The 26,867-nt window shown below is 45.3% G+C and overlaps 1 protein-coding gene across 36 annotated transcripts in view; it reads left to right on the forward strand.

The window, feature by feature from the left end:
* The window catches only part of MAPK8IP3 (mitogen-activated protein kinase 8 interacting protein 3), a 155,443-nt gene that overhangs the window by 65,717 nt on the left and 62,859 nt on the right, over window positions 1-26,867 (forward strand). For 13 of the 36 annotated variants that reach the window (XM_048867662.2, XM_048867624.2, XM_048867639.2 and 10 more), the window contains 6 exons: window positions 4,902-5,046; window positions 10,739-10,985; window positions 12,440-12,542; window positions 18,119-18,237; window positions 24,553-24,564; window positions 26,038-26,055. In XM_048867662.2, the coding sequence (XP_048723619.1) occupies window positions 4,902-5,046; window positions 10,739-10,985; window positions 12,440-12,542; window positions 18,119-18,237; window positions 24,553-24,564; window positions 26,038-26,055 (644 nt within the window). Of the gene's footprint in view, window positions 1-4,901; window positions 5,047-8,001; window positions 8,117-10,738; window positions 10,986-12,439; window positions 12,543-18,118; window positions 18,238-24,552; window positions 24,565-26,037; window positions 26,056-26,867 lie in introns of those variants that run through there. The other 23 variants (XM_048867642.2, XM_048867646.2, XM_048867654.2 and 20 more) reach the window with 10 other exon arrangements.

A 26,867-nucleotide genomic window follows, 5' to 3' on the forward strand; every position in this document is an offset into this window, starting at 1 on the left:
AACTAGTAAAAATGTGAAGGTCAGCAAATGGGAACATAACAGTCTCGTGACCCTGAAGCCAGTGTGTTTTGAGGAAACCAAGGAAGCTCGAAAGGCAGGTTTGGATTGGTACAGAAAGCATGGGGAAGAAAGGTCCTTGGACAAATGCCCCCCCCCCCCCCCCCCCAAAAAAAACCCCAGGACTTAAAACCCTCCCAAAAGCTGAAGCAAGTCGGAGATCAACAGCAGACCCTGGACGACCTGTGAATGGAACAAAAACTCCCGTCCACCCCTCCCCCTCTTCTTCTTACATTACACCCAGGCTTGGCCAGCCTCGGGTAGTGCGGGTGTAAGTATAAAAGTGGGTTAGGGCTTGTGGCATTAAAGCTTGCTTCCTTCCTCTGAGTGACGTGGGGAACCCCCCGCCCCACAGCGCTCTCTGCTGTTATTTTATTATTTTATCAATAAAGCTTTAAAACTCAGTTACTTGGTGTGCTCCATCCTCTCCTCCCCTAACAATCCTGCGGCCTCAGCCTGACGCTTCAGGCAAATTGGTAACAAAAATCTGTCACAGTGCACATAACAAAATTCATGTGGTGGTGGTGGGGCAGAGGGGTTTGGAGTGTGGGAGGGGGCTCAGGGTGGGGGCAGAGGGTTTTGGGGGGGTGCAGGGGTGTGAGGGCTCTGGCTTGGGGTGCAGGCTCTGGGGTGGGGCCGGGGATCAGGGACTCAGGGCTGGGGCAGAGGGTTGGGTGCAGGGGCTGAGGACTCCAGCTAGGGGTCAAGGCTCTGGAGCAGGGCCGGGGATGCGGGGTTCAGGGTGTGGGAGGGGGCTCAGGGCCAGGGCACAGGGGTTTGGGGTGCAGGCTGCCCCCCAGCCCTCTCTCACCACAGAACTTGGGGCCGACGGAGAGGTACCTCTCCCCGGGCTCAGCAGCTCCGGCTGGGCTGGGCTGGGCTGAGGGAGGGGCTCCTCTCCTGGCAGCTCCGGTGGGCCTTGGCTGGGGCAGGGGAGGGGCTCCTCTCCCCTGGCCGCAGCAAGTCCAGGGCAGGTCCTCGCTGTGGCCCGGTGGAGAGGGGCGCCTATCCCCTCCACGGCAAATCCTCACAGGGGTAGAAGCATCTCTCCCTGATGGAGCCCTGAGCCCCTGTGCGGGACTTAATAGGCAGCTGCACAGCCGTGCAACTTAGAGGGAACTTAGTTTATTGGGGCCTGTTTATTTTGCCCCTGCCACTGTAAAGTGAGCCTCTCTTAGGGCCATGATTCCGCTCTGAGGGAGAGGGAACCTTTAAAACATCTCTAACAGTGACCTGAAATGCTTTTCTCTACCTAAAAAGAGTAACTGTTTTTAAGTATGGGATCATGGGACCTTCAGGAGTAAAAAGTGCTATATATCTAAATGCAAAGTTTGAGAGTCTCCCCTCAAGTGGTATAAAGGTCCTGTTTCTAATCCTGGAACTGACTATTGCATGTTGGTCTTTCAGGCCAGTATAATGTAGGGGATGGAAATTCCACAGGCTAGTATAATGTTGGGGGTGGAAATTCCACATTCAGGAGAAAAAGTGTTTCTGTGGCAGGTTACTGAGAAACTAAACTAAAATTTGAAGCTGTTTAGGGGATTAGAATGATAGAAGTAGTCCCAGGGGAGTGGATTAGTGGGCAGAATGCAGGTGAGGCAGCCAGAGGTGTGTGATTAATGTAGTTTATCACATGACTATGGCCATCACTAATGTGGTGAGTATGCAAAAGATACTGTATAGATAGAAAACAACTCATCTTTAACTGTACAATATTGGCAAATTGTCTCCAGAACTATAGTGTCTACTAACATTAGAAAGTAGCAGACATTTTAGAATGACTCCTCTTGGGTAACATTTCTAAAACAAAACCAAATCAATGTACCTAGGGGTCAAGGCTCTGGAGCAGGGCCGGGGATGAGGGGTCCAGGGTGTGGGAGGGGGCTCAGGGCCCAGATATCTGATATCATTTATGTGCTGTCTGTATCAGAGGATTCCTCCATCTGTTATGAACTGTCCATTTGTGAATAATGGGAACCTCAGGTCCAGATTATAATGGAGGTTGTTTGGGAAAAAAGCAGCATCCCAAAATTCTTTGCTAGGCTACTTGGGAAATGCCCTTCGAGCCCTCTGCCAATCCCAGATGGGACACAGCGAGCAGCAACTCCCAACCAGCACAGTTTCCCTGCCTTGTCAGAAGCTGTCATGGCAGTAGAATGGACTGACACATCAGCACAGCATGTTCTGGCTTTCATATGAGCAATGCTGAGAATAGAGCGTGTCAGGGTTCCCGCCCCACTCCAAACTCTGGGGTACAGATGTGGGGACCTGCATGAAAGACCCCCTAAGCTTATTTTTACCAGCTTAAGTTAAAAACTTCCCCAAGGCACAAACCTTTCCTTGTCCTTGGACGGTATTGCTGCCACCACCAAGTTATTTAGACAAAATTTCAGGAAAAGGGTCACTTGGAGTCCCTTGTTCCCCAAAATATTCCCCCAAGCCCCTTCACCCCCTTTCCTGGGGAGGCTTGAGAATAATGTGAGTACTGACCAGACCCTTTGTCTCTAGGACACTGAAAAATCAATCAGGTTCTTAAAGGAAGAACTTTATTTAAAGAAAAAGTAAAAGAATCACACCTGCAAAAATCAGGATGGAAGGTAACTTTACAGAGTAATAAAAAGATTTAAAACACAGAGAATTCCCCTCTAGGCTCAGCTTCAAAGTTACAAAAAAACAGGAATAAAACTTCCTCTTAACATAGGGAAAATTCACAAGCTAAAACAAAAGATAATCTAACACATTTCCTTGCCCTTACCTAACATTTTTGTAAACTTAGGTGCTCATTTCAGGTATGTTTTCAGGAGATGTTTTTTCTGCCTGGTCTCTCTCTCTCTGTCCAGAGAGGGAACAAACAAAGAGAGCACAAACAGCCCCCCCTCAGATTTGAAAGTATCTTCTTTACTTATTGGTCCTGTTGGTCAGCTGCCAACCAGGTTATTTGAGCTTCTTAACCCCTTACAGGTAAGGATTCAGTACAGCTGCTCAGGAGGGATTTTGTGCTACCCTTAGCTGTATGTTTATGACAGAGCTACTGGATGTTTTCTTTTTTTCTCCCCAAGGAAATTAAATCTCTCCAGGCTGCCTGCTCACTCCTTAACCTATTGCGTCAGCTCCTGTGTTAGTGCATTTGCTCAGGTCTCAGGGGCCTCAGGTTCCATTACAACCATTTCATGCAGATCAGAAGTGGAGTAGTTATAATGGTTTCTTGGCTGTGTCCCAGGAGAAATGTTTTCCATGTACAGGAGCAGTGTTCTACAAAATCAGCATGGAGTCTGCCTGAGAAAGGAAGCATGTCTGTATTTGATAGGAAAAGACTGACCCTTTACTCCTGCCCTGTCTTTAATGTATTAAATCCAACAAGCCTGTATGCTTGTTTGGTTTTTTTTTCTGTTAAGTCTTAATATCAGTTTGTTGATCAGTTTGTCTCCTTATCCTGTCCCTGAGCCAAGTACTTCTGTTAATGGGTTGCCCACAGCTGGTAGAGTTTTTAAAAAGACACTTGAGGGTCCAGAATAATCAATTCTCGCATGTAGAAGGGTAAATCACACACACCTGTGCCCACTAGGCCCTAGCCCTGGGGAAAGACATGGATCCCAAGGGGGGGAAGATGGCAATATCAACCCTGGCCTCCCCTCCTGGGCTCATTCTGCAAAGTGGGTCAGCTTTAATTTGCATCTGGAGCTCCACAGGAGTCCTTCTATTGGAGGCTGACAAGGGCATTTGCTAAATCAGTGCATCCTCTGGCCATTCTCTGTTCCCTGGTCTTTGGGCTGCTCTGGTCATCTGCAGCCATGTGTCCCTGGCAAAAGAGAGCTTGTGGATGCTTTGTTCTGGTGCAACCTCTTCCACTTGCACCCCTTACTATAGCCTTTCTCTGCTGGGGCTCAGTCTCACAGTCTATGCCAGCAGATGTATATACACATACAGCCCATAAAGCTAGCAAAGCTTCTGCAAACAAACAAGTGGTTCCAGCCATCTGTCCAAATGAATGATGTATGCTGGAACCTGTCCTGAACTTTCCATAGAGAATATAAGTCATACATTTCATTGATTGGTGAAAACTGCATGTATTTGCCACTTTCCTGTTTTAATACCTGAAATCATACATTTTGATTATGTATAGTAAAATATCAGAGGCTGGATTGTAATTGGAACAGCCGCAGATCTGAGATGAGGAAGACCGAGGGTGAAGTGGGAGGACCACCTCTACTGTTGCCTGTTCCTGGGACCCATGAAGGTCACCCTCTCAGAGCTCAGTGGGGTCAAGGCTCCACTATATTGGGGCAGGAGGAGGAAGCAGGGGACTATATTCTCTGTGGCATATCTTCCTAGTGGGCCTTCTGGTTCCCAAGGGGAAATGCTACTTAAATTGGATGGCTGTGCCCTCAGCCCCCTCTATAAACCCCAACTTTTCCAACCACAGAAGGGGTCAGTTAAGTCAGCCTATGAAGTCTCCGGCCCTTCACCCCTTCCTATGGGTTCTCCACAGGAGGGCTCAATCTGACGCTAGGAAACACTCCCAAAGGGGGTAATTTATAATTGGATTGTTGGCCTGGTAGGTCAACAATTCTTGTATGGCAACCCAACTTTGATAGTGCCTTTTAATGAAGAGATAAGGGTCATCTGTGTAGCCTAGCAATAGACAACCCAATTTTGAATCACAGAATCAGCTGCTTACTCATTCAGGCTATGGGAGTTGGGAGTCAACTCAGCAATTCAGGGATGGGAATGGGATTCAGGCCTTGTGTCATGTGAAACATTCATCACTGTGTTGGATGTGTACTTTTTTTACCATAAAGATGCTGTGGTTTTGCTAACAGATTGTTTCCTCTCTCTTTCTTTAGCAGGAAGGAGCGTCCTAACTCTCTGAATGTCTTCCCCCTTGCCGATGGAATGGTACGTGGGCAGATAGGGGCCAAGATCATCCCCACAGTGGACCACTGGCACTTGAGTGACCTCGGCCAGCTGCAGTCCAACTCCAGCTACAAGGTTTTATAGATTGTCACGGAACAAGGGTTTCCCACTGTCAATAGCATCCTACATCTTCATAAAGACAGAGACCACCATGTGTCCTTAACCCTTTGCAGCCTCTCCCTTTTGTACATCTGATCCTTTCTTATAACAGAACCCTGGGTAGGATGATAGATCTTCAGATGCTGATAAATTTGACATAGGGTGGAGGACTGGTTTTGACACAACTCATGTTTTTTGTCACTTTCTGATTTTTGTTTCAGTTCTAATTCCTGCTAGTTAGTGTTTTCTGCTGATGGAGTTTGACCTTGGTTGAGGGAAGTGTGTGTGTGTGCGCATGTGTGAGCGAAGTTAAGCACCCCTCTTGACCAGATCCAATGCTGTTTATGAATCATTTGGTGGCGGAAATGATGGAACCAGTCTTCTGCTCCATCATGGGAACTGTGTCTCACTTGGGGCTGGGCATTCTGCTGCTGTGCCATAATCTGCCCTTTCTAGTTGATCTTTGTTTTAATCTTCCTGTCTTTCAGTTCATCTACACTAGACAAAAAACGTACTGCCACCACCACTGATGGTAGCAACACCTAATGCCTACAGTGTATCGAAAACGCTTTGTGTCATTATACAAATTGCTCAGCTGCTATAGAGTGATTGATACAGTGGATTGCATTGTGCCACTGTGGAGCAAGCCTTTATGTCACCTTCACAGTCTACACTGGTGATCTGCTTGCATGGACAAGAAATCACAGCACTGCAGCTATACTAGTGCTGCTGGCCCTCCCACCGCCATCCTACAATGCTGTGCTTCTCCTTTCAATAACTGATTTGTGCAACGAGCCCCAGCAACTGTATCCCTAGCATCACCCCCAACATCTTCCCCAAGCTAATGCCCTTTTGCCTAGGGTTCCACAAGATTCTCTTTCCTCGAATCCTTTCCAGCAGGCCTGATAGCATTTGAGGTATTTGTGAAGCTGTGCCTGGAGCATGCTGGTCATTTCCCCCCAATTCCAGTAGGTGTGACAATAGCTGGTCTCTGCTGGAAAAATGTCAGCTTAAGTACACCAGCTTCTCTGAATGCATTATTTTAAAAAATCTGTTTGAATAAAATGCCTTTATAAACACATCCATTTATTAATATTAAACTGGGCAAAACGGAAGCTCCTGTAAAATAAAAGTTATAAACCACTAATGCTGTAAATAACACTAAAAATGTTGTGGCGGGGTGATGGGGCAAAGAGAGAAAGAAAATATTATATTTCAGCCTCGTATGTTACCCTGGCCTGTCCATGGCATCCTCATTGGGAGGTGCTTCATCAGCAATTTCCAAACACTTGAGGGAAAGACCGAAGAAGGAACATTGGAATGAAATTGCTTTGATTTTCCAGCTATCCTAAAGAGGCCATACTGCCACCAAATGAAAGATGGATCTTAGTTCACATTCAGTGGCACTCCACCACCACTGATTTCCCCTTAGCTCCCTGGGCTACTGGCCTAGCAGTGTGAGGGCATGGTATCTCAGGGCACATGCACAGGTCCTTGGGTAGGACTGAAACAATTTTTGGAACCCAACCACTGCTGTTCCTTCGAACCAGAAACTCGGGATTGGCTGGCATAATGGTATAAAAGTGTGATGGAACATTGACCCTGGAAACTTGGCCAAAATGCCCAGAATACCGTTCAGATCTCATGATAGTTTGCAAATTTCCAAAAAGCCCCTGTTCTGGAGAACTGTGCTGGGAACTGAGATAAGAGTCCCACAGTGCACTGGTGTGATCAAGGATGGAGGGATGTAGAAATGGCACAAACATTTTTCTATAAACTGATTTGCAGTCTGCCTGTGCTGCACCTCTGCTAGGAGACACAGTCCAACCAATACTTGCATGCACTCTTTATCCCCATGGCAGTGCATTCCCTAACACTTTCATTTAATCAGTTCTGTGTATCTTTTGCAGGGGAGAGTAGGGAGAAAGATGGAGTTGCATCCATTTTAATAGACTTGGTGAGGCTGCTGCTCTGTAGCACAGAGACTAAAAGCTTCTTACCCATAGCTGTCTGCAGTTTATCAATAACTCACTCTCTGCATTTCAGGAAATTCAGCAGAAAGTTAAATAAAACTATAGAAACCTTGAATTCTGAGTTCAGGCAGTGGAGGTTACTAACTGTATCTTTTTGGAATTTGTTTATGCTTGTATCAGGCAAAGAAATCAATTTATAATGGAAAGAAAATATTGTGCCTTGCTGACAGTGTTCAGCTATGAGCATATCCATCAGGTAACAGTGATAAATGTTCCGTGCTTGTTAAGAAAAGCCCAATTATGGGATACTGTGTTTAAGGAAGGTAGCCTCTTGGGGGTGGGTTATGGAAAATCCTGGATGCATATGTTGTTAAGGTAGATATCCTAAAGCAGAATAATTCATAGCTTGTGGAAGATATAGCATGAGTAAGTGTTGGGTAGTGGAGGATACTAAGTGGGTAATGGGTTCACTGATTGGGATGGAGGTATGCAAACCTCTTAATGGCTCTCTGTTAGGCAGTACTTTCTGCTTGAAGTATTATTTAATAAATGCTCTTGCTTGGCTGTTGAAATGCATTGCAGTGCTGCAAATATTTTATGGTGACTTTACTATGCTTTTCTTTTGTGGTGCTCTAAGTTCTTTCTGTGTTGGGAACATAGCTGATGTTCCCCTGCTATCAGGTGCACACTGATAGCTTACCTGCCTGGTCTTTTTTCTTCTAACTCTCTGAGCTGATTTTTCATCTTCAAGAGTCTGATTATTAAATATTTTTACATTTTCATTATTATTATTATTTTGTATTTATTTATTGGTTTTTGCATCTTACTTTTTATAACTAGATTAGGTTTTGTTTTGCTTTTGTTTTTTTACATTTAACATTTTATATTTTGGAGATTTAGTCCTTAATGCTTTTTGGGTTTGTTTTTATGTACTGTATTTTCAGTGTTAAAACCATAGAATTGTGGCTACTCATGGTGACATATTACTCCTATGAATTTTGGGCTTTTGCAATGCATTTTGGAGGTCATGGCTACACATCTGAAGTTTAGGAGGCTCACAGGTCTGACTCTAGGTAAGTGGCGGCTATGGAGAGTATCCTTTTGTATGTGAAGGATTATGGAGATCGCCCCCTGGACTGTATGATAGCTAGTCAGTGAGGGAGATTTGGTGGTAGAGAGGGGAAGAAGGAATATCTCAGCAGTGTCTAGTAGAGTTCCTGGAAGGTTAAAAGGAATATCTTGGCTTTATCTAAGGGTTTTGAAGTGGATGTTCCCAAAGCAGACTGGTTGGCTGTGGAGAATATTCCCTAAGTAAGTGGAAAATTAAGATGCATAACCAGCGGTGTGTGGTAGACCATGGTGGTTATCCCATGAGTATGTTTTGATTGAAGGGAAGCAGCAATGCATGGGGCATGCTTTTGAGACAGATGTGGAATAGGAGTAGCACCCATGGCATTGGTGGTTTAGTGTTTCCGAATATGGTTTCTTTGAATAAGGACTGAATTGCAGACTGGGCCACGTATCCATTTCAAAGCTATGAGCTCCTTCTAGGCTGTGGTATTGAGAAGGATGATAGGCACAGTGCATGCAGCAACATCCCAGAACTCTGCCAAATGTCTCAGGCTCAGTTTCTGGGGGAGGGTTTTATTTACATTTTACACTGAGTAACAGTGCATTTTTAGCCCCTTTGCTTCCAGGCCTTGGGAGTGCACTGGCAGGTGTTTGTCAAAGTAACGTAAGTCCCAATGCATTGGAGTTGTCCACGAAACCCTCTGATTTGATACTTTGCCCTTGCACATTAGAATGGAGGCACCCAGAATAGGAATTTTAAAAAGTTGTGAGCAGTCTAATATTCAAATATAGCAGCCTAAGTAAAATGTCTGTATTTCAAATTTGGTGCCCAAATCAGCAAGTAGATTCACAAATGACCATTTAATGCACCAAGATGATGATCTGAACATCCATACAGAAGAAGTGGGTGTGCTATTTGGGCTCACAATCCAAAAAAGTCAAGCAAAAAAAGTGGATAAAATTTGATAGCAACATTGTAAAAAAACAAACAAATTCAATTTCAGTGTCTGCACCATAAATAATCAGGAAATGGGTGTGGCACGGGACACTTGGTTTCCTTACTTCAGTATACTGCAGAAATGAGCATGGACAGGGAAACTTCAATGTGTTTCTAATTAAAGTAGTATGTCAATAACAGGTACTTTTTCTTTTTTTTTTAAATAAAGAATGCATGGCTGCCAAGGGTTACATTGCCATTTTTTCCATTATCTTCATTCCCATCCCACTTTGTAACTGTTTTGTTGCATCATAAAATCGTAAGGAAGGAGGACTGTAGAACAGACTTCCAAACAACTGAGGTGCAGACATCACAGTTCCAACTGTGAGGCCTAAGGTAGTAGCTAGTTTTAAAGAGTAATTAACAAACTAAGTAGAAGCAGGTTTCAGAGTAAGCTTCCTAGTAACTGCACAGAAGATAAGATGCAAATAAGGATGGCAGTAACTATAGTAAGGAAACGGGAGGCATGGGTATATATCAAATGGCTTTTCTACCCAACTGGAAAACATTGTAGTATGTTGCTCTAGAAGTTCAGGCAATGCTTTAAGTGGCCTTGGGGTGGGAGGTGTGTGTGTGTGTCTGTCAGTGTGGTTAGAAACCCTGCCAAGAAGACCAGGGAGATCTCATTTGGGTCTGAGGCCAACTGGTCACCGATGAGAAGGTGAACTTGCCGAGTCTGAAACAGTGCTTCCTTAATGGGCAAGCAGGGAGTGCAGCATCAAATGCTGTAGTATTCTTGAAAGCTTCCTGTATTTTTTAGAATGTGGTAGGATGAGGAATGGGACCATAATTTATGTTGAACAGGGACTTGGTTGTGCACATTTCAGGTTGGAAATACATCTCAAGGGTTTATTTATGACGTCTTTTGATTTCTGAACTCTTGGTCCTGTCTTTCATCCAGTTGGGGAGAACCACATGTGTTGTCATCCTGGGTCCATGCCTGGCTGTATTCTACGTGAGCTGATACAGGCATGTAGCTCTCCCCTACTAGTGAAATAAGACCATTTCAGCTTGATTACCACTTTACTTCAGCTGCCTAGTATCAAAAATACATACCTGTCCCTTCAAATGAAGTCGTAGCATTAGAAATCTATTAAACAAGTTCTGTGCCAATGACCTACTGTAATGATGGATCCAGAGCATCTATGAGGCTGCTTCATAGAAGGCTGTATCACTTTCCAGAAATGATTGTGCTTTCCTTCTTGCACTGGGTATCTTGGAAGACATTGGCCTGATTTTCAGAAGTGCTGAGCACCCATAAATCCCTGTGAAGTCAAAGGGAGCTGCAGCTGTTTTTCACCTTTGAAAATCAGGTCACAATCCTTTATGAGTAGATCTCATATCTCACATAACTTCTGAAGACCTGAAATGCCATCTGTGTTGGTAATAAAGGAAGAGGGGGATCAGTATTTAGACCAGGTAGGATTTGCTTGCTGAGTTCTGCACAGGAACTTGCTATTCATTTGCAGTGCCAAGCAGGCACAATGAGCTCTGGGTGTTGAGTTTGTGGTACTCATTTCCCATAATTTGCTATAAAGGCATCCATCAATCCAGTAAATAAGAAATTATCTGAAACATATAGACGTGCTTTTTCCTTTCTGTTTTCTCCTTCTTTGTATTGCCATAGTGCCCAAATGATGAAATGTCTGAATCTGGGCAGTCTTCTGCAGCTGCCACTCCAAGCACCACTGGGACAAAGTCCAACACACCAACCTCATCTGTGCCCTCTGCTGCTGTCACACCCTTAAACGAGAGTCTGCAACCCATCAGTGACTACAGTGCCACAGCCAAAAACAATAAGAGGGCACGGGAAAAGCGGAACAGCAGGAACATGGAAGTGCAGGTCACCCAGGAGATGAGGAATGTCAGCATAGGTATGGCAGGTGTTTTCATCTGTATATATTCTTTGCTAGCCAACTTGTTGCATGTCTACTTTGATTTTACAATGCCCATGTATGTCTTCTATTAAATACCGGAAGAGGTCTGGGGGGACTGAAGGAATAACTAGCTTAGTTCAACTGAAAGACAATGCTCTCTGTTTATTAAGGGTACAGTTGGAAGTAGGGGACTAAAGGAGGGTGATATGCTCATTTATGCTTGATGGTAGGACTATACTTGCTTTTTGGACAGTGGCATGTTTTGTGGAGGAAAAATAAAAGATTCATTGACATGGATCCAATTTCCAAGTGTATTGCAACTGACTTAGAGGAAATTTCTTCTGTAAAGCTCCCAAATGAGTTCCTGACAAAGTGAAACCACAAAACAGTAGAAAAATCTTGCGCTGTAGACTTTGACTGAGGATGCCAGTGTTGAAATCCCATTTTGTAATTATATTAGCAGGCTGCTTGCTACCAGGATCACAGTCCCCTGGCTGGCAGAAGGCAATGTAGTTCCTCAAGAAGTACTTACATACTGGGTGCCTAACCAATAAGTCGGTATCTTTTTAGTGATGTAATTTAAGCCAGCATAGTATAATTCTCCGCACTGGGAGACAGACATAGAAGTCTCGGTTCTCTCCACTCTCCATCACTGGCCTGTATGGGTTGGCAGGAGCTTCATCTTTCTTCGTTCATCAAATAATGACTCCAGAACATGCATCATATTAGAAACAGATTAGGTTGCATGTATTTTGTACATTGCTACTTCCACTTCACAATTTCATATAATTAACAGTTAAATCAGATGTATGCATGAGAATTTGTATATTCAAGTTGTTCCTATTTAAAGTGATTCAGTCATGATTTATAACTCTAATAATTTTTGTTATAGAATAAATTAAATTATTGTATGTTTTTATATCTTTTACAATGTTGCAAAATGAGAGGGAGGTTTTTACTGAGAGATTAAAAGGACATTATTTGGTGTTGAATCTTTCTTAAGTGACTGTAACTGTGCCCAAAAAAGATGACCTCATTTAAAACAGTTTTACCTTTAGAATTCTGGAGTTATTTTTAAAGTTTAATATCCAGAAGTACTTCATTACCCCAGCCCAGTTACCCCACTGGCTGATGGTATTGCCACTGGCATGCTTCCAAGAATCCCCTATTTCTCACACCTGCTCATGATGGTAGATCCCACTTCTATCTTTCCCCAGGAATTTTGGAACACACCTTCCCAGCTATAGTTTGTGACTCACTAGAAATCCATCTACACTCTAACTTTAACACTTTGCACATGGTACCATAGCAATCTTGAGAGTGCTCCCCATTATCCTTTTTGATACCCAAACAGCTTAAGACCAGTCAGAGAATACAGTCCCTAGAGTGGAACAACTGTTGACCTTCTATTCTGCTGGATCTGTCTCTTATCTGTGTATTATCTTTTGTAGGAATGGGTAGCAGTGATGAGTGGTCTGATGTTCAGGATATCATAGACTCTACGCCAGAGCTGGACATGTGCCAGGACCCCCGACTGGAGCACACTGGAAACAGGTACTTGCTTTTATCTTTTGTAAGTATGCTATTTACTCTCCTTCATGTAACTTTGAGGACTGAAGAGAGACTCTGGGTTAAAGAGTTTGTGTAATTAATGCTGCATAGAACTATGATACATGTTAATGCGGTGGAGACACTGGTGTATGAGCAATCATTGGATCCTTACTTCCTCTGCCTAGTGCATAATGAAGGATCCCTCAGGCACAAAACTCCCTGTTATCATGGCAAGAACACAAGCTCAAAGTCTGTGTGAGAAATCTCCTCCAGATGATCCACAGTTGGACTGGTTTCAGACAGTACAGTTTGCCATGCTCCAATGAGAGAAGGGAAGGTGGCATGATAAAAGAGAGAAGACAGACTAACGAGGTATGGGGTTTATGGGCTGAAGTGGTGAGACCTCACCTTGTATACTGTGTGCAGTTCTGGTCTCCCATGTTTAAGAAGGATGAATTCAAACTGGAACAGGTACAGAGAAGGGCTACTAGGATGATCCAAGGAATGGAAAACTTGTCTTATGAAAGGAGACTCAAGGAGCTTGGCTTGTTTAGCCTAACTAAAAGAAGGTTGAGGGGAGATATGATTGCTCTCTATAAATATATCAGAGGGATAAATACCGGAGAGGGAGAGGAATTATTTAAGCTCAGTACCAATGTGGACACAAGAACAAATGGATATAAACTGGTCATTGGGAAGTTTAGACTTGAAATTAGACAAAGGTTTCTAACCATCAGAGGAGTGAAGTTTTGGAATAGCCTTCCAAGGGAAGCAGTGGGGGCAAAAGATCTGTCTGACTTTAAGATTAAACTGGATGAGTTTATGGAGGAGATGGTATGATGGGATAACATGATTTTGGTAATTAAATATTCGTGGTAAATAGGCCTAATGGCCTGTGATGGGATGTTAGATGGGGTGGGATCTGAGTTACACAGGAAAGAATTTTCTGTAGTATCTGGCTGGTGAATCTTGCCCATATGCTCAGGGTTTAGCTGATCGCCATATTTGGGGTCGGGAAGGAATTTTCCTCCAGGGCAGATTGGAAGAGGCCCTGGAGGTTTTTTGCCTTCCTCTGTAGCATGGGGCACGGGTCACTTGCTGGAGGATTCTCTGCCCCTTGAAGTCTTTAAACCATGATTTGAGGACTTCAGTAGCTCAGACATAGGTGAGAGGTTTTTCGCAGGTGGGTGAAATTCTGTGGCCTGCGTTGTGCAGGAGGTCAGACTAGATGATCATAATGGTCCCTTCTGACCTTAGTATCTATGAATCTATGAAAAGAGAAAAAGCCAATTGTCTAGTAAACAGTCAGTCCTGAATTACATTTCAAAATCCAGATCCTTCTCAGGTTTCATAGAATATGAGGGTTGGAAGGGACCTCAGGAGGTCATCTAGTTCAACCCCCTGCTCAAAGCAGGACCAATCCCCAATTTTTCCCCCAGATCCCTAAATGGCCCCCTCAAGGATTGAACTCTCAACCCTGGGTTTAGCAGGCCAATGCTCAAACCACTGAGCTATCCCTCCCCCCACATATAGGTTTGCCATATATAGGTTGGCACCTGACAATGAGTGACCTTTTTGGTGAAGTCCTCTGTTGCTATGGTTTATGCTTGATTAGAACACCAGCTTCCCCTTAAGTGGAGGGTTGCCTGAAGGCCATTCATTTGGTGCATCAGTGCTGCCAGACATATAATAGCCTAGATGTATGTATGGCAAAGAGAGGCAATAAAGGGCAAGTGTTTTATATGCATATGGTGAGTGGTCTTCATTTGGACAAGCACCGTACAGGGGAGGAGACATGAAGAATTTTGATGATGTAGGAACGAGGAGTGAAGTTTCCTCTTAGGATGGCATGGCCAGAATGTGTGAGAGACATGTGTAATATTCACAGATCAACAGCAGGAGGAACCACTGTAGCAGAGCCAGTTGTGTGTGTTGTATGCCATGAGAGTGGCTGATGTTCAGACTGATTATTCTTCATCTCATGAATAGAGAAGAATCCCAGGGATGCAGCTACAAGGAGAGAGCCCTTTAATCAAGGATATCTGTGCACCAAGACGACAGATTGCGGGCGGCCAGCTGGAAACACAAAGTACAATGGGGTTACTGAGCCTTGGACTTGCTGCTTTATCATGCATAATGCTTTCTAAAGTTTCAGTTATTAAATTGGTCAATCCAGAGGTGGTCCTCTTGCTGATTTTGCTGCCCACTAGTGAGGGTGTCTGTCTCGGAATATGTTGGGCTGCAGCACTGGTATTTATCGCCAATTCTTCAGTGGTATCAGATGCTAGTATAGCCATGGCAGTAAAAAAAAAAATCCATGTCATAGAATGATAGAAGATTAGGGTTGGAAGAGACCTCAGGAGGTCATCTAGTCCAACCCCCTGCTTAAAGCAGGGCCAACACCAACTAGATCATCCCAGCCAGGGGTTTCTCAAGCCTTAAAAACCTCTAAGGATGGAGATTCCACCACCTCCTTAGGGTAACCCATTCCAGTGCTTCACCACCCTCCTAGTGAAATAGTTTTTCCTAATATCCAACCTAGACCTCCGCCACTGGAACTTGAGACCTTGTTCAGTCATCTGCCACCACTGAGAACAGCCGAGCTCCATCCTCTTTGGAACCCGCTGTGACAGGTCCGGCACCGCAGCGCCCCTTTGTGGCAGGATGGGGTGGAGAGGCCTCGCCACTCTTACGTTCCCACACCCATACTGTAAGGGCGTTCCAATGTGGCCCAATGGCCGGTTTCCCTGTACTCGTCCCTTAGTCAGGGTAGTGGGACCTAACGGCTTGAGTCCATGTGTCACTTTGAGTATCGGGTGGTGTGGCCTGACGGCCAGGGTCCACATAAATAGCTCCCTGCGTTGGAGCGGTGCGGCATAGCAGCCGGAGTCTATACAATCCCCCGGGCAAGCGGGGTGGTGTGGCCTAGTGGCCAGAGTCTAGATAACTTGCCCCACACGTCAGGGCAGTGTGGCCCAACGGCCAGAGTCCATATAATTCCCTCTCAGGCAGGGAAGTGTATCCCAATGGTAGTGTGTGTGGGGGGGTAGGGGGACCTGGGCCCACCCTCTCCACCGGGTCCTGACCCCAGGCTCTCCTTTTGGCAGGGTTTCCCCTTGCGCTTAGCTCGGCGGGGATCCTCCCGCAACACGCCGAGTGTCAGTGCAGCTTTAACGCTGCCCGTCTCTAAAATGTCCCTGGGTCACTTCCTACCCGCAATGTCGTCTTCTCCACTCTGGGGAGGGGGATCCTCTGGTCCGTCCCCTCCTGCCAAGACCTCCGTCTGGGATGTTAGGTGCCTCCCGGCTTGGTTGGTCCCTGGATCCGGGAGCTTTGGCTGTCCCTCCTCAGAAGCTCCTTCTCCTCCAGTGGTCAGCCCAGACTGAGCACCTTTGCAGGCTTTTATACCTATTCTCCAGTTGGAGCATGCCCAGCAGGGCTTCCAGGGCGGGGCTTCCTCTGCCAGGAAGGAAGGGTTAACCCCTGCGATACCAGTGCAGGGCCACTGTGCCCCGTCACACCCACCTTCAGGTAGTTGAAGGCTGCTATCAAATCCCCCCTCACTCTTCTCTTCTGCAGACTAAAGAACCCCAGTTCCCTCAACCTCTGCTCGTAATCATGTGTCCCAGCCCCCTAATCATTTTCATTGTCCTCCGCTGGACTCTCTCCAATTTGTCCACATCCTTTCTGTAGTGGGGGGCCCAAAACTGGATGCATTACTCCAGATGTGACCTCACCAGTGCCGAATAGAGGGGAATAATCACTATCTGCAGGCAATGCTCCTACTAATGCAGCCCAATATGCAGTTAGCCTTCTTGACAACAAGGGCACACTGCTGACTAATATCCAGCTTCTCGTCCACTGTAACCCCCAGGTCCTTTTCTGCAGAACTGCCACTTAGCCAGTTGGTCCCCAGCCTGTAGCAGTGCATGGGATTCTTCTGTCCTAAGTGCAGAATTCTGCACTTGTCTGTGTTGAATCTCATCAGATTTCTTTTGGCCCAATCCTCCAATTTGTCTAGGGCACTTTGGACCCTATCCCTACCCTCCAGCATATCTACCTGTCCCCCCAGCTTATTGTCATCCGCAAACTTGCTGAGGGTGCAATCCATCCCATTATCCAGATCATTAATGAAGATGTTAAACAAAACCGGCCCAGAACTGACCCCTGGGGCCTTCCGCTTGATACCGGCTGCCAACTAGACATCGAGCTGTTGATCACTACCTGTTGACCCTGATGATCTAGCCAGCTTTCTATCCACCTTATAGTCCATTCATCCAATCCATACTTTTTTAACTTGCTGGCAAGAATACTGTGGGAGACCGTATCAAAAGCTTTGCTAAAGTCAAGATATATCATGTCCACCGCTTTCCCCATATCCACAGAGCCAGTTATCTCATCATAGAAGGCAATCAGGTTGGTTAGGCATGACGTACAACTGGCCAGCAGAGTATGCCTCATCTTATCAGACACAGCTGACCACAGTGCCCCATGGATTCATGACCTCCAGGCTAGATTACTGAAATTTAGTATACCTAGGAGTGAAGCTACACAACCTGAGATAAGTTCCAGTGGTACTGAACATTGTTGTCTGTCTGCTTAGCAGAATGCTGTGAACATACTACCCAGCTGCTCCACTTTCTGCATTGATTCCCAGTACAGTAGAATGCAGTTCAAGGTGTTTATTCCAGTATTCAAACCAGTCCATAGGATTGGCTCTGGTTACCTGAAGGTTGCCTCTTCCTCAATGATCATGACCTCCTAAACCACCTGTTTTCCATTGGAGCCATGAAACAGTCAACAAATAAGAGGAAGCTCATGTGTGCAGGAAAGAGAACTTTCACAGGAATCAGACCAAGAATCTGGAACTTGCTCCCAACTGAGGATAAAAAAGACCTTGCTGTTTCCAATACTAAATGTAAGGTTCATCTCTTTGATTACCTTTTCCTAAATAAGTCCTTCATACACTCACACATATATAGCCGTGCATACATGCTCACTAGAAGAACAAATTTCAGAGTAGCAGTCGTGTTAGTCTGATTCTGCAAAAAGAAAAGGAGTACTTGTGGCACCTTAGAGACTAACAAAGAACAAACAAATCCCTACAGGTGGGTAGTGGGTGCCTGCCATGTACCTGAACTGATGGAATTATAGGATTGAATGGGTGGTCTCCAAGATCTACGGTAAAACAAATGAATACTAATCATCAGAGTTAGGAGCTCCAGTTAGTAGGAAACATTCTGGTTTTTATATAATCAGTATAAAACAGTATGATTTTTAAAGGAGTTTCACATTAATCTGTTGATCTGAGCTGGGCCTGCTATGCTGATCTATGGGACACTGGTGGTATATCTTTCATATTTGGAACCCTGAACGATACTTATCCTTGATATGAGGCGTAAGGTATATTTATCCCTTACATAGTAAGTCCATGGTCTCAGCCCTATGGTGAATGAATAGAAAGATATCTGTATTTTGATTGCAGTGATCTACTTTGTTCGATAATTCAGGAGAGGAATCTTCTAGCTAAAATATTTCCAAGTAACAAGATTCCTTCTTTTTATTTCCTCCAACAACAGCCCAACACAGGGGATTGTGAACAAAGCTTTCGGCATCAACACAGACTCTCTGTATCATGAACTTTCCACAGCAGGGTCAGAGGTCATTGGGGATGTGGATGAAGGAGCAGATCTGCTAGGTAAAAATATTTATAAAAACCGTGTTCACTCCACTGTAGTTAGGGCTGAGTGACAGCTTTAGAAACAGACAATTTTCTTTCTTCCTTTCAGAATTGTGACTCCTTGTCAATAAAAACAATTTGGGATGGAATTTGGGACAATCTAGGAATGAAATATGTAATAATCATAATAAAACTAACAAAAAGTCATTTTAATAGCTTTGGGCTTTGTTTTATTAGGGCTATGTTTGTCTGTATGCATAAGTTAATTTTTGGGTGTGTGATTCTCTTGCACAAACTCCCTGGAAAAACAATTGTGCTTCCTTATCTTTCACCACCCAAAGATAACTTTACAGACACTTGCAACTGAATATGAAGTGATGGGTTTTTTTGAGTGATATAGATTTGAAAACAGACCACTGTTCTGCAAGAAAGTAACCACTTTTCTAATTTTATAAAAACTTCAAAAAATTTTCTCTTTTTATACAGAAATATTATAGCCTATATTGTATGTTTTACTCTGCTGTAGAGAGTGTGAAAAATAACGCAGTACACCTTTTAGAGCAGGGGTGGGCAAACTTTTTGGCCCGAGGGCCACATCTGGGTGAGGAAATTGCATGCAGGGCCATGAATGTAGGGCTGGGGCAGGGGGTTGGGGTGCAGGAGGGGTGCGAGGTGCGGCAGGGGGCTCAGGGCAGGGGGTTGGGGTGCAGGAGGGGTGTGCAGTGTGGCGGGGGCTCAGGGCAGGGAGTTGAGGTGCAGGAGGGGTGTGAGGTACAGCAGGGGGCTCAGGGCAGGAGGATGAGGTGCAGGAAGGGTGCGGGGTGCAGCTGGGGGGTTCAGGGCAGGGAGTTGGGATGTAGGAGGGGTGTGGGGTGCAGCAGGAGGCTCAGGGCAGGGGGTTGGGGTACAGGAGGGGTTCAGAAGGGAGCTCAGGGTAGGGGTTGGGGTGCAGGGGGGGTGTGGGCTCTGGCCCGGCAGAGGCGCGCATGGGGCCAGGGCATGCTCCCTGCCTGGGCAGAGGGCTCTGCACGCTTTCCTCGCCTGTGGGTACCTTCCCCAAAGCTCTCATTGGCCGCGGTTCCCCATTCCCACCCAATGGGAGCTGTGGAGGGCAGTGCCTGCAGGCGAGGGCGGCGCGCATAGTCCTCTGTCGTTCCCTTCCCGCCCCAGAATGTGGTGCTGGCTGCTTCTGGGAGCAGTGTGGGGCCCGCAGTGCCATGGGGGTGGCAATCCCGCGGCTGGATCCGGTCCACGGGCCATAGTTTGCCTATCCCTGTGTTAGGGCAATCTTGGAAGGGGCTTATTATGTCCTGAAGCCTGGGCACATCACCTGAGGTTCCTGACCAGGACTTTGGAACAGCCAAAGAAGGGAATCTATCCCAGGTTGTAGACTGAGCCCAGTGCCTCCTGGGGTAGAACTTTGGGTGTCTAGGCCCCAGTTCATGAGAGCACTTAAGCACATGATTAAGTCCCATAGAAGTTAATACAGTGCAGATATGATAGACAAAGCCTATAGTTATGTACATCATTCTCAAATCTCAATGTCTTGATTTAAGGAGTTCTCCAGTAACTTGAGACATAAGAGGGCTCTTACAGAATGCCTTATGTGTTCTGAGTATAAGCAAGAGAGGTATTTGAAAGCATTAAGTGTGTAGGGTGAATATATTTTCTTTCTGGTTGTCTCTTGAGCTTGCTGAAATGACAAAGGCTCATGGCCTATCTCATGATTAGTTCTGAAAATACAGCATTCACCAAAGTACTTTGGATGTAGATTCAGTCAAGCCAGTTCGTGATCTTGTTGCAAAATTGCAATGGACCATCTCTGCAAAAAATAAAAAGATATTTAAATCACCTTTGACAAGAACAGACTATGAGCCTTGTATCTGAACCCTCTAAGGCCTCAAGGGTGTGTTGCTGCATAGGTGATGGTTTATAGCCTATGTATTGCAGTACCTTTGCAGCATTTAGAACAGCTGCATTGTGCAGCAGCAGCAGATCACAAAAATGCTGGCCAGTGCCTGAGTCCTAAGGCATTTATTGTTTAGATTCTGATGCAGGACTGATGAAGAATTTTGGAGAAGAGCCCAGTTGAAAACAACTCATTGTTACTGAGGCTCTTGGCTTGTATATTATGGGAGGTGGCACCTTGGCAGACATTTATTATAATTATGTTTACCAGCTCTTATGGAAGAATATGTCTGATCAAGGGTGAAGCATGAGTAGTACTTTGAGTGCTTGCTCATATCAATTCCAATTAGGTGTGTGCACGCTGCGTGCATGGCTGTCGGAAAGCTTTTCCCGAGCAGCATCCGTCGGGTCGGCCATGGAGCCCCCTAGGGTGGCGCCTGCATGGCGTTCAATATATACCCCTGCCGACCCGGCGCTCCCTCAGTTCCTTCTTACCGCCCGTGACGGTCATTGGAACTGTGGCATCTTGCTCTGCAAGTTCTCCACATTTCCCTAGCTCTATAGATAGTTGTTGTTGTTAGCTTGGTTTGTAGTTCTTGGTTTTGGTTTTAGTTCATGTTAGTCGGGTTGGAGGGTTACCCTCCACCCTGACTTTTCTTCTCGGGGCTCCATGCCCAAATGCCTGGGATTCAAGCCCTGCAAGTCCTGCTCTAAGCCCATGCCAATGGGTGAACCCCATGACTCTTGCCTAAAGTGTCTGGGGGAGGCTCATCAATCTGAAAAGTGCAGGATCTGCAAAGGGTTTCGTCCTCGGACTAAAAAGGATCGGGACTTTCACTTGAAGCAGTTCCTTATGGAGGCAGCATTTAGTCTCCGGCCTCCTTCGGTGTGGCAGGACCTGGCAACGAGCTCTTCGGTAGTGGAGGTGGCACCACGGTTGGACTCTGACTGAGACCTGCGGCACCGCTGCTCCCCGGCACTGCAGTCAGTGACATCGGCTCGGCACCGCTCCCACTCCCTGGGACAGAAGTGGCACCGGAAGCTGGAGAAGGGTAGCTCTCCTGCACAGAGACCTGCTTCCCTGGAGCCAGTCACTGGGGCACATCCTGGAGGGGAGCGCCCGGGAGCAAAGGCCATAGCCCCAGCACCGTCGATTCTGGCCACACGGGGGGAACCACTGAGTCTGGTGCCACTGGACTCCCCAACCTGCAGCGTGGTGGAAGTCCAGCTGCCTTCTACCCTGGACACCTTTGCGGCGGTGAGGGACCTTGTCGCCATGACAGCATTGTGGTCTCCTCTGCTCCACGCCAAGGCCCCAGTGCCCCTGCGGACTGCACCGTCTCGGGGCAAGCAGGCGTTGATCCACCCATGGGCTCCATTGGCACCTGTGGTTGAGCTTCAGCACCGTTCCCGTTCTCGGCACCATTCCCGTTCCCGACACTGGGAACTTGTACTTGCACTGGTCATACTCGCGGCACTGCTCGAGCTCGCGTCGGTGCTCCTGATTGTGCCCCTGGTCGCCGTCATGGAGCAGATCCTGGACCCAGCGCCAGTCCTGGTGCCGTTTGTCATCTTGGCCTAGCTCCAGGCAATGGCGCCGATCCATGTCCCAGTACCACTTCAGGTCTTGGCATCGCTCCCTAGGTTCACGGCACCACTCCATGCAGAACTGGAATTAATTTGCAAACTGGACACCATCAAATTAGACCTGAATAAAGACTGGGAGTGGATGGGTCACTACAAAAACTAATTTCCCTCTGCTGATACTCACACCTTCTTGTCAACTGTTTGAAGTGGGCCACCTTGATTGCATTGGCCTCATTAGCACTACAAAAGTTATTTTCCCTCTCTTGGTATTCACCCCTTCTTGTCAACTTTTGAGAATAGGCCACTTTCACCTTAATTGAATTAGCTCATTAGCACTGACCCCCTACTTGGTAAGGCAACTCCCATCTTTTCATGTGCTGTGTATTTAATCTGCCTACTGTATTTTCCACTGTATTTTTCATGCATCTGATGAAGTGGGTTTTAGCCTATGAAAGCTTATGCCAAAATAAATTTGTTAGTCTCTAAGGTGCCACAAGGACTCCTCATTGTTTTTACTTTTTCTATGGAGAGGTTTGTCCTTCCTAGAGATCAACCAGGAGAATGAACCTGTCACCAAGGAAGAATTTCGAAGACCTCCACGATCACTCTGAAAGCTTCTGATTTTTCATCTTACATACCCAAGTTGTTACACCAAGAAACATATTAAAGCATGCCCTCACCAGCTGTCTTACTGAGGATCATAGAATAGGATTTTTCAGTCACCAGTTTTTTTTGTGATTCTGCCCTAGACAATTTTCTGGTTCTGATTAGAACAACAGAACTCCATACAATCATCAGGAGGCCTCTGTGGCTCATTGCTGGAGGATGGATACTGCTTACAGTCTCAAAGCTGTGGTAATGACGCTGGCCATCAAGGTGGGGAGGCTTTTATGGATTCCCTTACAAGCCTGGGAAATGGGATGAAGTGAGGCCTGTCTGTTTCCTGGAAATGATGTTAATCTATTTAGGCCTTTTGTTGGGTTCTGGTCACCTAATCTAAGGGAAGTTTTGAGTTGGATGATATGACACACACATTGCTAGGATGGGTGAGGGAAAGGAGGCAGGTAGAAGATTTTAGATGTTATACTTTTATATTTAATCCATCATAAGTTTTAGATGGCTCTGGCTATAAATACTTTCTCAAACTCACGGACAAAAAGACTAATTTAGTTTACTGTTTCTTCTGCCCTCACACACTCAAAGTTCTAAAGATCTTTGATAAAGCTGCAGTTTAGCCAAGAAGAAGCTAGGGCTTGATTGTAGTAAATCTGTCCATTTTTCTGCTCTTATCTGACAAGTTGTTATCTCTGGGGCACTTATTTTTCCTTCAGCCCGACTACAGCCTGAAGAATCACAGAGAAAATGCACGATGTAGACATGGATCAAACAGTGGAGAGAGAGCTCAACAGGATCCAGAAATTAAGAAGCATTCTTTGGACCGGATTCTGAATTCTCACCGTGTAAATCAATGGAAGCCAGTGGAGTTATTTCAGACAATCACCAGTGTGAATGAGACAGTCAAGCCTTGATTCTCATATATGGAGACCCAAAAATGGGTGCAAAGTCTTCCAAATGTATTTTTTCCCAGGTGGATTGAGATTCTTAATATCTGAGAAATGTCATTTGTGAAGCCTTTAAAACAACAGATGTCTACAGAAGTTATTTTTGTACAATCCTCAAGAAGCATGTCTATCTCCTGGTTGGAGGGATTTCAGTCTGCCTTTCTGGATGTTTGCAAAGCTAGCTTTGGACTATCATCTCTTGGCACTCTTTTTTGCAGTTTTGGGGAGAATGGTCTAAATTCATTGGTTAAATCCAGATTTCTCATTGCTTAGTTATAGCTTCATATACATTTGTTCATGTAAGGATGTAGTTCAGAGAGTGGTGTGGAATATAAACAATTATTTACTAGTAATAATTGTTAATTGAATTCCCCTCTTTCCAACTACAACCCTATGAACATTCTTCCTCATTTAATCCTACATGTTCATTTTTTACTCCTATAATCTCACTGTATTTACTGTAGGTACAGTATGTGTGTGTCTCTCTCTCACACACACACAAACACCTTTCCTGTTTTCACTGCCCATAAAAATCTGGAAGTGAAGGGTGAGGGGCAAAATGGATGCTGGTTATGGGCTATGGGAGGGTCCCTCTTTTCACTGCTAGGTGACCTGGCAGTGTTTACTTTGGTGACCTTGCTTTTCATAAAAGGGGTTTTGTGATGAAGAGAGAGATTCAGCTAATATACTAGTGGTAAGTTATATGTTATTTCATCACAGAAGTTGAAGCCAAATAACAAAGCCAGTCCCAGTGTTGGGGTAAAAAGACTGTTTTAAATACTAATGGCTGTCTTTGCAGGTTAAGTCATCCTTTGACTACATCATTGGTACGATGAGATATGGTTGGGAAAGACAAATATATCATTCACTTAGGTGAGGAGGAGGAGTGGGCGGGATGTGTGAACTAGCCTTTGGCCAGCAGTTTTAAATAGAACATATCATAGGAAAACAAAGGTTCATCTAGCATAGGAAGACACAGCCTCATCAGATTCTTGTCTGCAAAACTGACAACCAAGGCATATGGTTCCAGGTTCATTGTGGATTATCTTCCCTTGATTTTTTTTTTTTTTTTTATGTTCTGTATGTAGAGTCATGCCATCTGCAGTCATGGCAGGTCCTGTCCTTACTATTTCATGCGTTTTGACATTGAAATGGCTGAATCATTGTTAATTTTTTTAACAAAATTTTGATTTTGTTGGTTTCAGTCACTGATTGATCCTTTTTTCACTTCCTTTTCTCCCCTGTCTCTCTGTGCTTCGCTGGACATGGCCCTTAGGGGAGTTCTCAGGTGTGTATCTCTCCTCTGTTCAGTTTCCTTGTTTTTCCTTATCCTTGTTGAGTTTAGATTGAATGATGTGGTATACACATGATACTCCCCTGCTGCTGTCCAATCACAGTTGGCTTTGCAGCCTTTGTTCTGCCTTTTTCTGATTTGGTTGGCTTGGACTGATAGGTCCTGATATAATAGAACATCTCTGCTTTATGCTCACATGCCTGCTATGTCTTGATAAGCTTTTTTTTTGGGGGGGGGGGGGGGGCTGGGGGGTGGCTTTCTGTAGAATCACTCCATTCTCTTAATAGGACCATGGGAACACCCTACTATGTCTTTCCCTCTAGTCTGGGGTGGAAAGTTCCTCTTTGTCAGGGCAGGAGCTGTACCCCAAATCCAATCCAGGTGGGCACAGAAATCTAGCTTAGGTTCTCCTTACTCTAAATGAATGAAGATTGAGATGGACTTGAAAGTGGCAGAACTTCTGCTCTTTGTTGAAGCCTTGTCCTCCTGGCTAAACATTTTGCAGATGCTGTCTCTGTGCCTGCCTATTACGCTGTTTTTGTAAAGGAAACTCACTGCCTTAGGGCCACATTCTGCCATCAGAAGAAGTCCCTGGGAGCCCTACACTTGGAGAATTCTCTCCTTCTCTTACAGTGCACTTAGGGCCTGATCCAGTTCCCAAGTTGGATTGGGCCTTTACTGCCTATCCAAGGCAGTTGATGTGCAGACACAAATGTCTTTAGAGGCAGCACAGACATGCTGAGTGACTTCATGTCCCATCGACTCCCTGGGAGTTGAGAAAGCCAGTGCCTCTCAGGGTTGGGCCTGCAGAACACAGAGAGCTTTGCCAAGGAAAGGGAAAGCAGCATGCATCTTCCTTTCTTTTGGTCTGGATTTTCTTTATCATTCTCCCATGAAAGACTAAAGCCTAAGATATTTCCCTGGGAAAAACCTCACTGAAGTGAGTGGGCATGTGGAATGTTCCTGTGTAAGGAAATGGGCTTGACCCTATGTATAGAGAGGAAAGGCACCCTGGATATAAACTATGATTTCCCCCCATTTTAATTTCCCTCTCCTGCTGTCTTTCCCTTGCCCTGTCCATGCTGTCTGGTTAGTTGCCTTTGTTGTTGGGGTGGGAGGCCCAAAGATGCCTCATAACTCAGGGCAAACGATTAAGATGGAAATGGAAATCCTGTGAAGCATATTCTGATATCTCAGGCTTTAAATCCCTGGTAGGCCAAGCTCTAGTGAGAAGGTTATAGACTTGCCCCTACTGAGCATCACAATGTACACCATGCACACGTACATGAGTATGTATCACACACATCATAGTATGTACCATGCACACATACTCATACAGACTGATGAGCTGCTCTATTTGCTGTTTACAGTTTGGTACTTAATGGCTGCTTTTTTCTCTTCCTTTCTTCCTCCCCTTTGTCCCCATCTCTTTCTGTTTCCCCTTCTCGTATGGGATGGCTCTCATAGTGCGGGATGATTTCTTTGGTAAGGCAAAGGCCATTTTTAAAATATGTTTTTTCTTAACTCCTTTTGTCCACCCAACATCTCTTCATGCTTCTTGAGTTCTCTTGGTTTTGTTTTTTGTGGTGGTGGTGTCATCTCTTAGACACAGGAGACAATAACTCAGTTTCTGTGGATTTGGGCTTCTCTTTTGTTTCTGGATGTAGTTGATTATCCACTTTGATGCTTCAGACTGTGACTGTCTGTCTGGATATGGAAGATCTATAGTATGGGATGACTCTATAAAATCTCTCTCTCTCTCTTCCTAGGTTTTTCCTCACTTTGATTGTATGCAGGGGCACATGAAAAGATCTCCTTTTAATCCCACCCCAGAGTTCTCTTCATATAGATAGGATTGTCCCTCTGCTAACTTCTCAGAGCTTCCCCACTCTGTGCACTAAGATCAGGTTGTCTTGGAATACCATTCTGCTGCTCTGGGGAAAACTGTGTCCTGTCCTCTATTTCCATAAATAGCCCTCTGTACCATTCCTGGGGTAAGGTGTCCTGTAGTTTCCACTGTGCCACACAGGCAGCTTTGGGGAAGATATCTGTGGCTTGGGCAGTGTGGAGCTTCTAGTTCTGGGGTGATCGGCTCATCCTCTCCATCACAGCTCCTTTCTGTACTGGAGATGCACCAGTACCCAATAAGTAGCAAAGAAATCAAAATGCAGAAAGGACTAATCCAAAGAAGGTCCTACACATGAACTCCCATTACCCATTCCTCCCTTCTGCTTCTGGAACATCATTATGCCATTTCTGAAAATGCTACTAGATATCCATTTAATTTAGTTTATTGC

The sequence above is a fragment of the Caretta caretta genome, chromosome 10 (genome assembly GCF_965140235.1).
Source record: "Caretta caretta isolate rCarCar2 chromosome 10, rCarCar1.hap1, whole genome shotgun sequence".
Classification (NCBI taxonomy): domain Eukaryota; kingdom Metazoa; phylum Chordata; order Testudines; family Cheloniidae; genus Caretta; species Caretta caretta.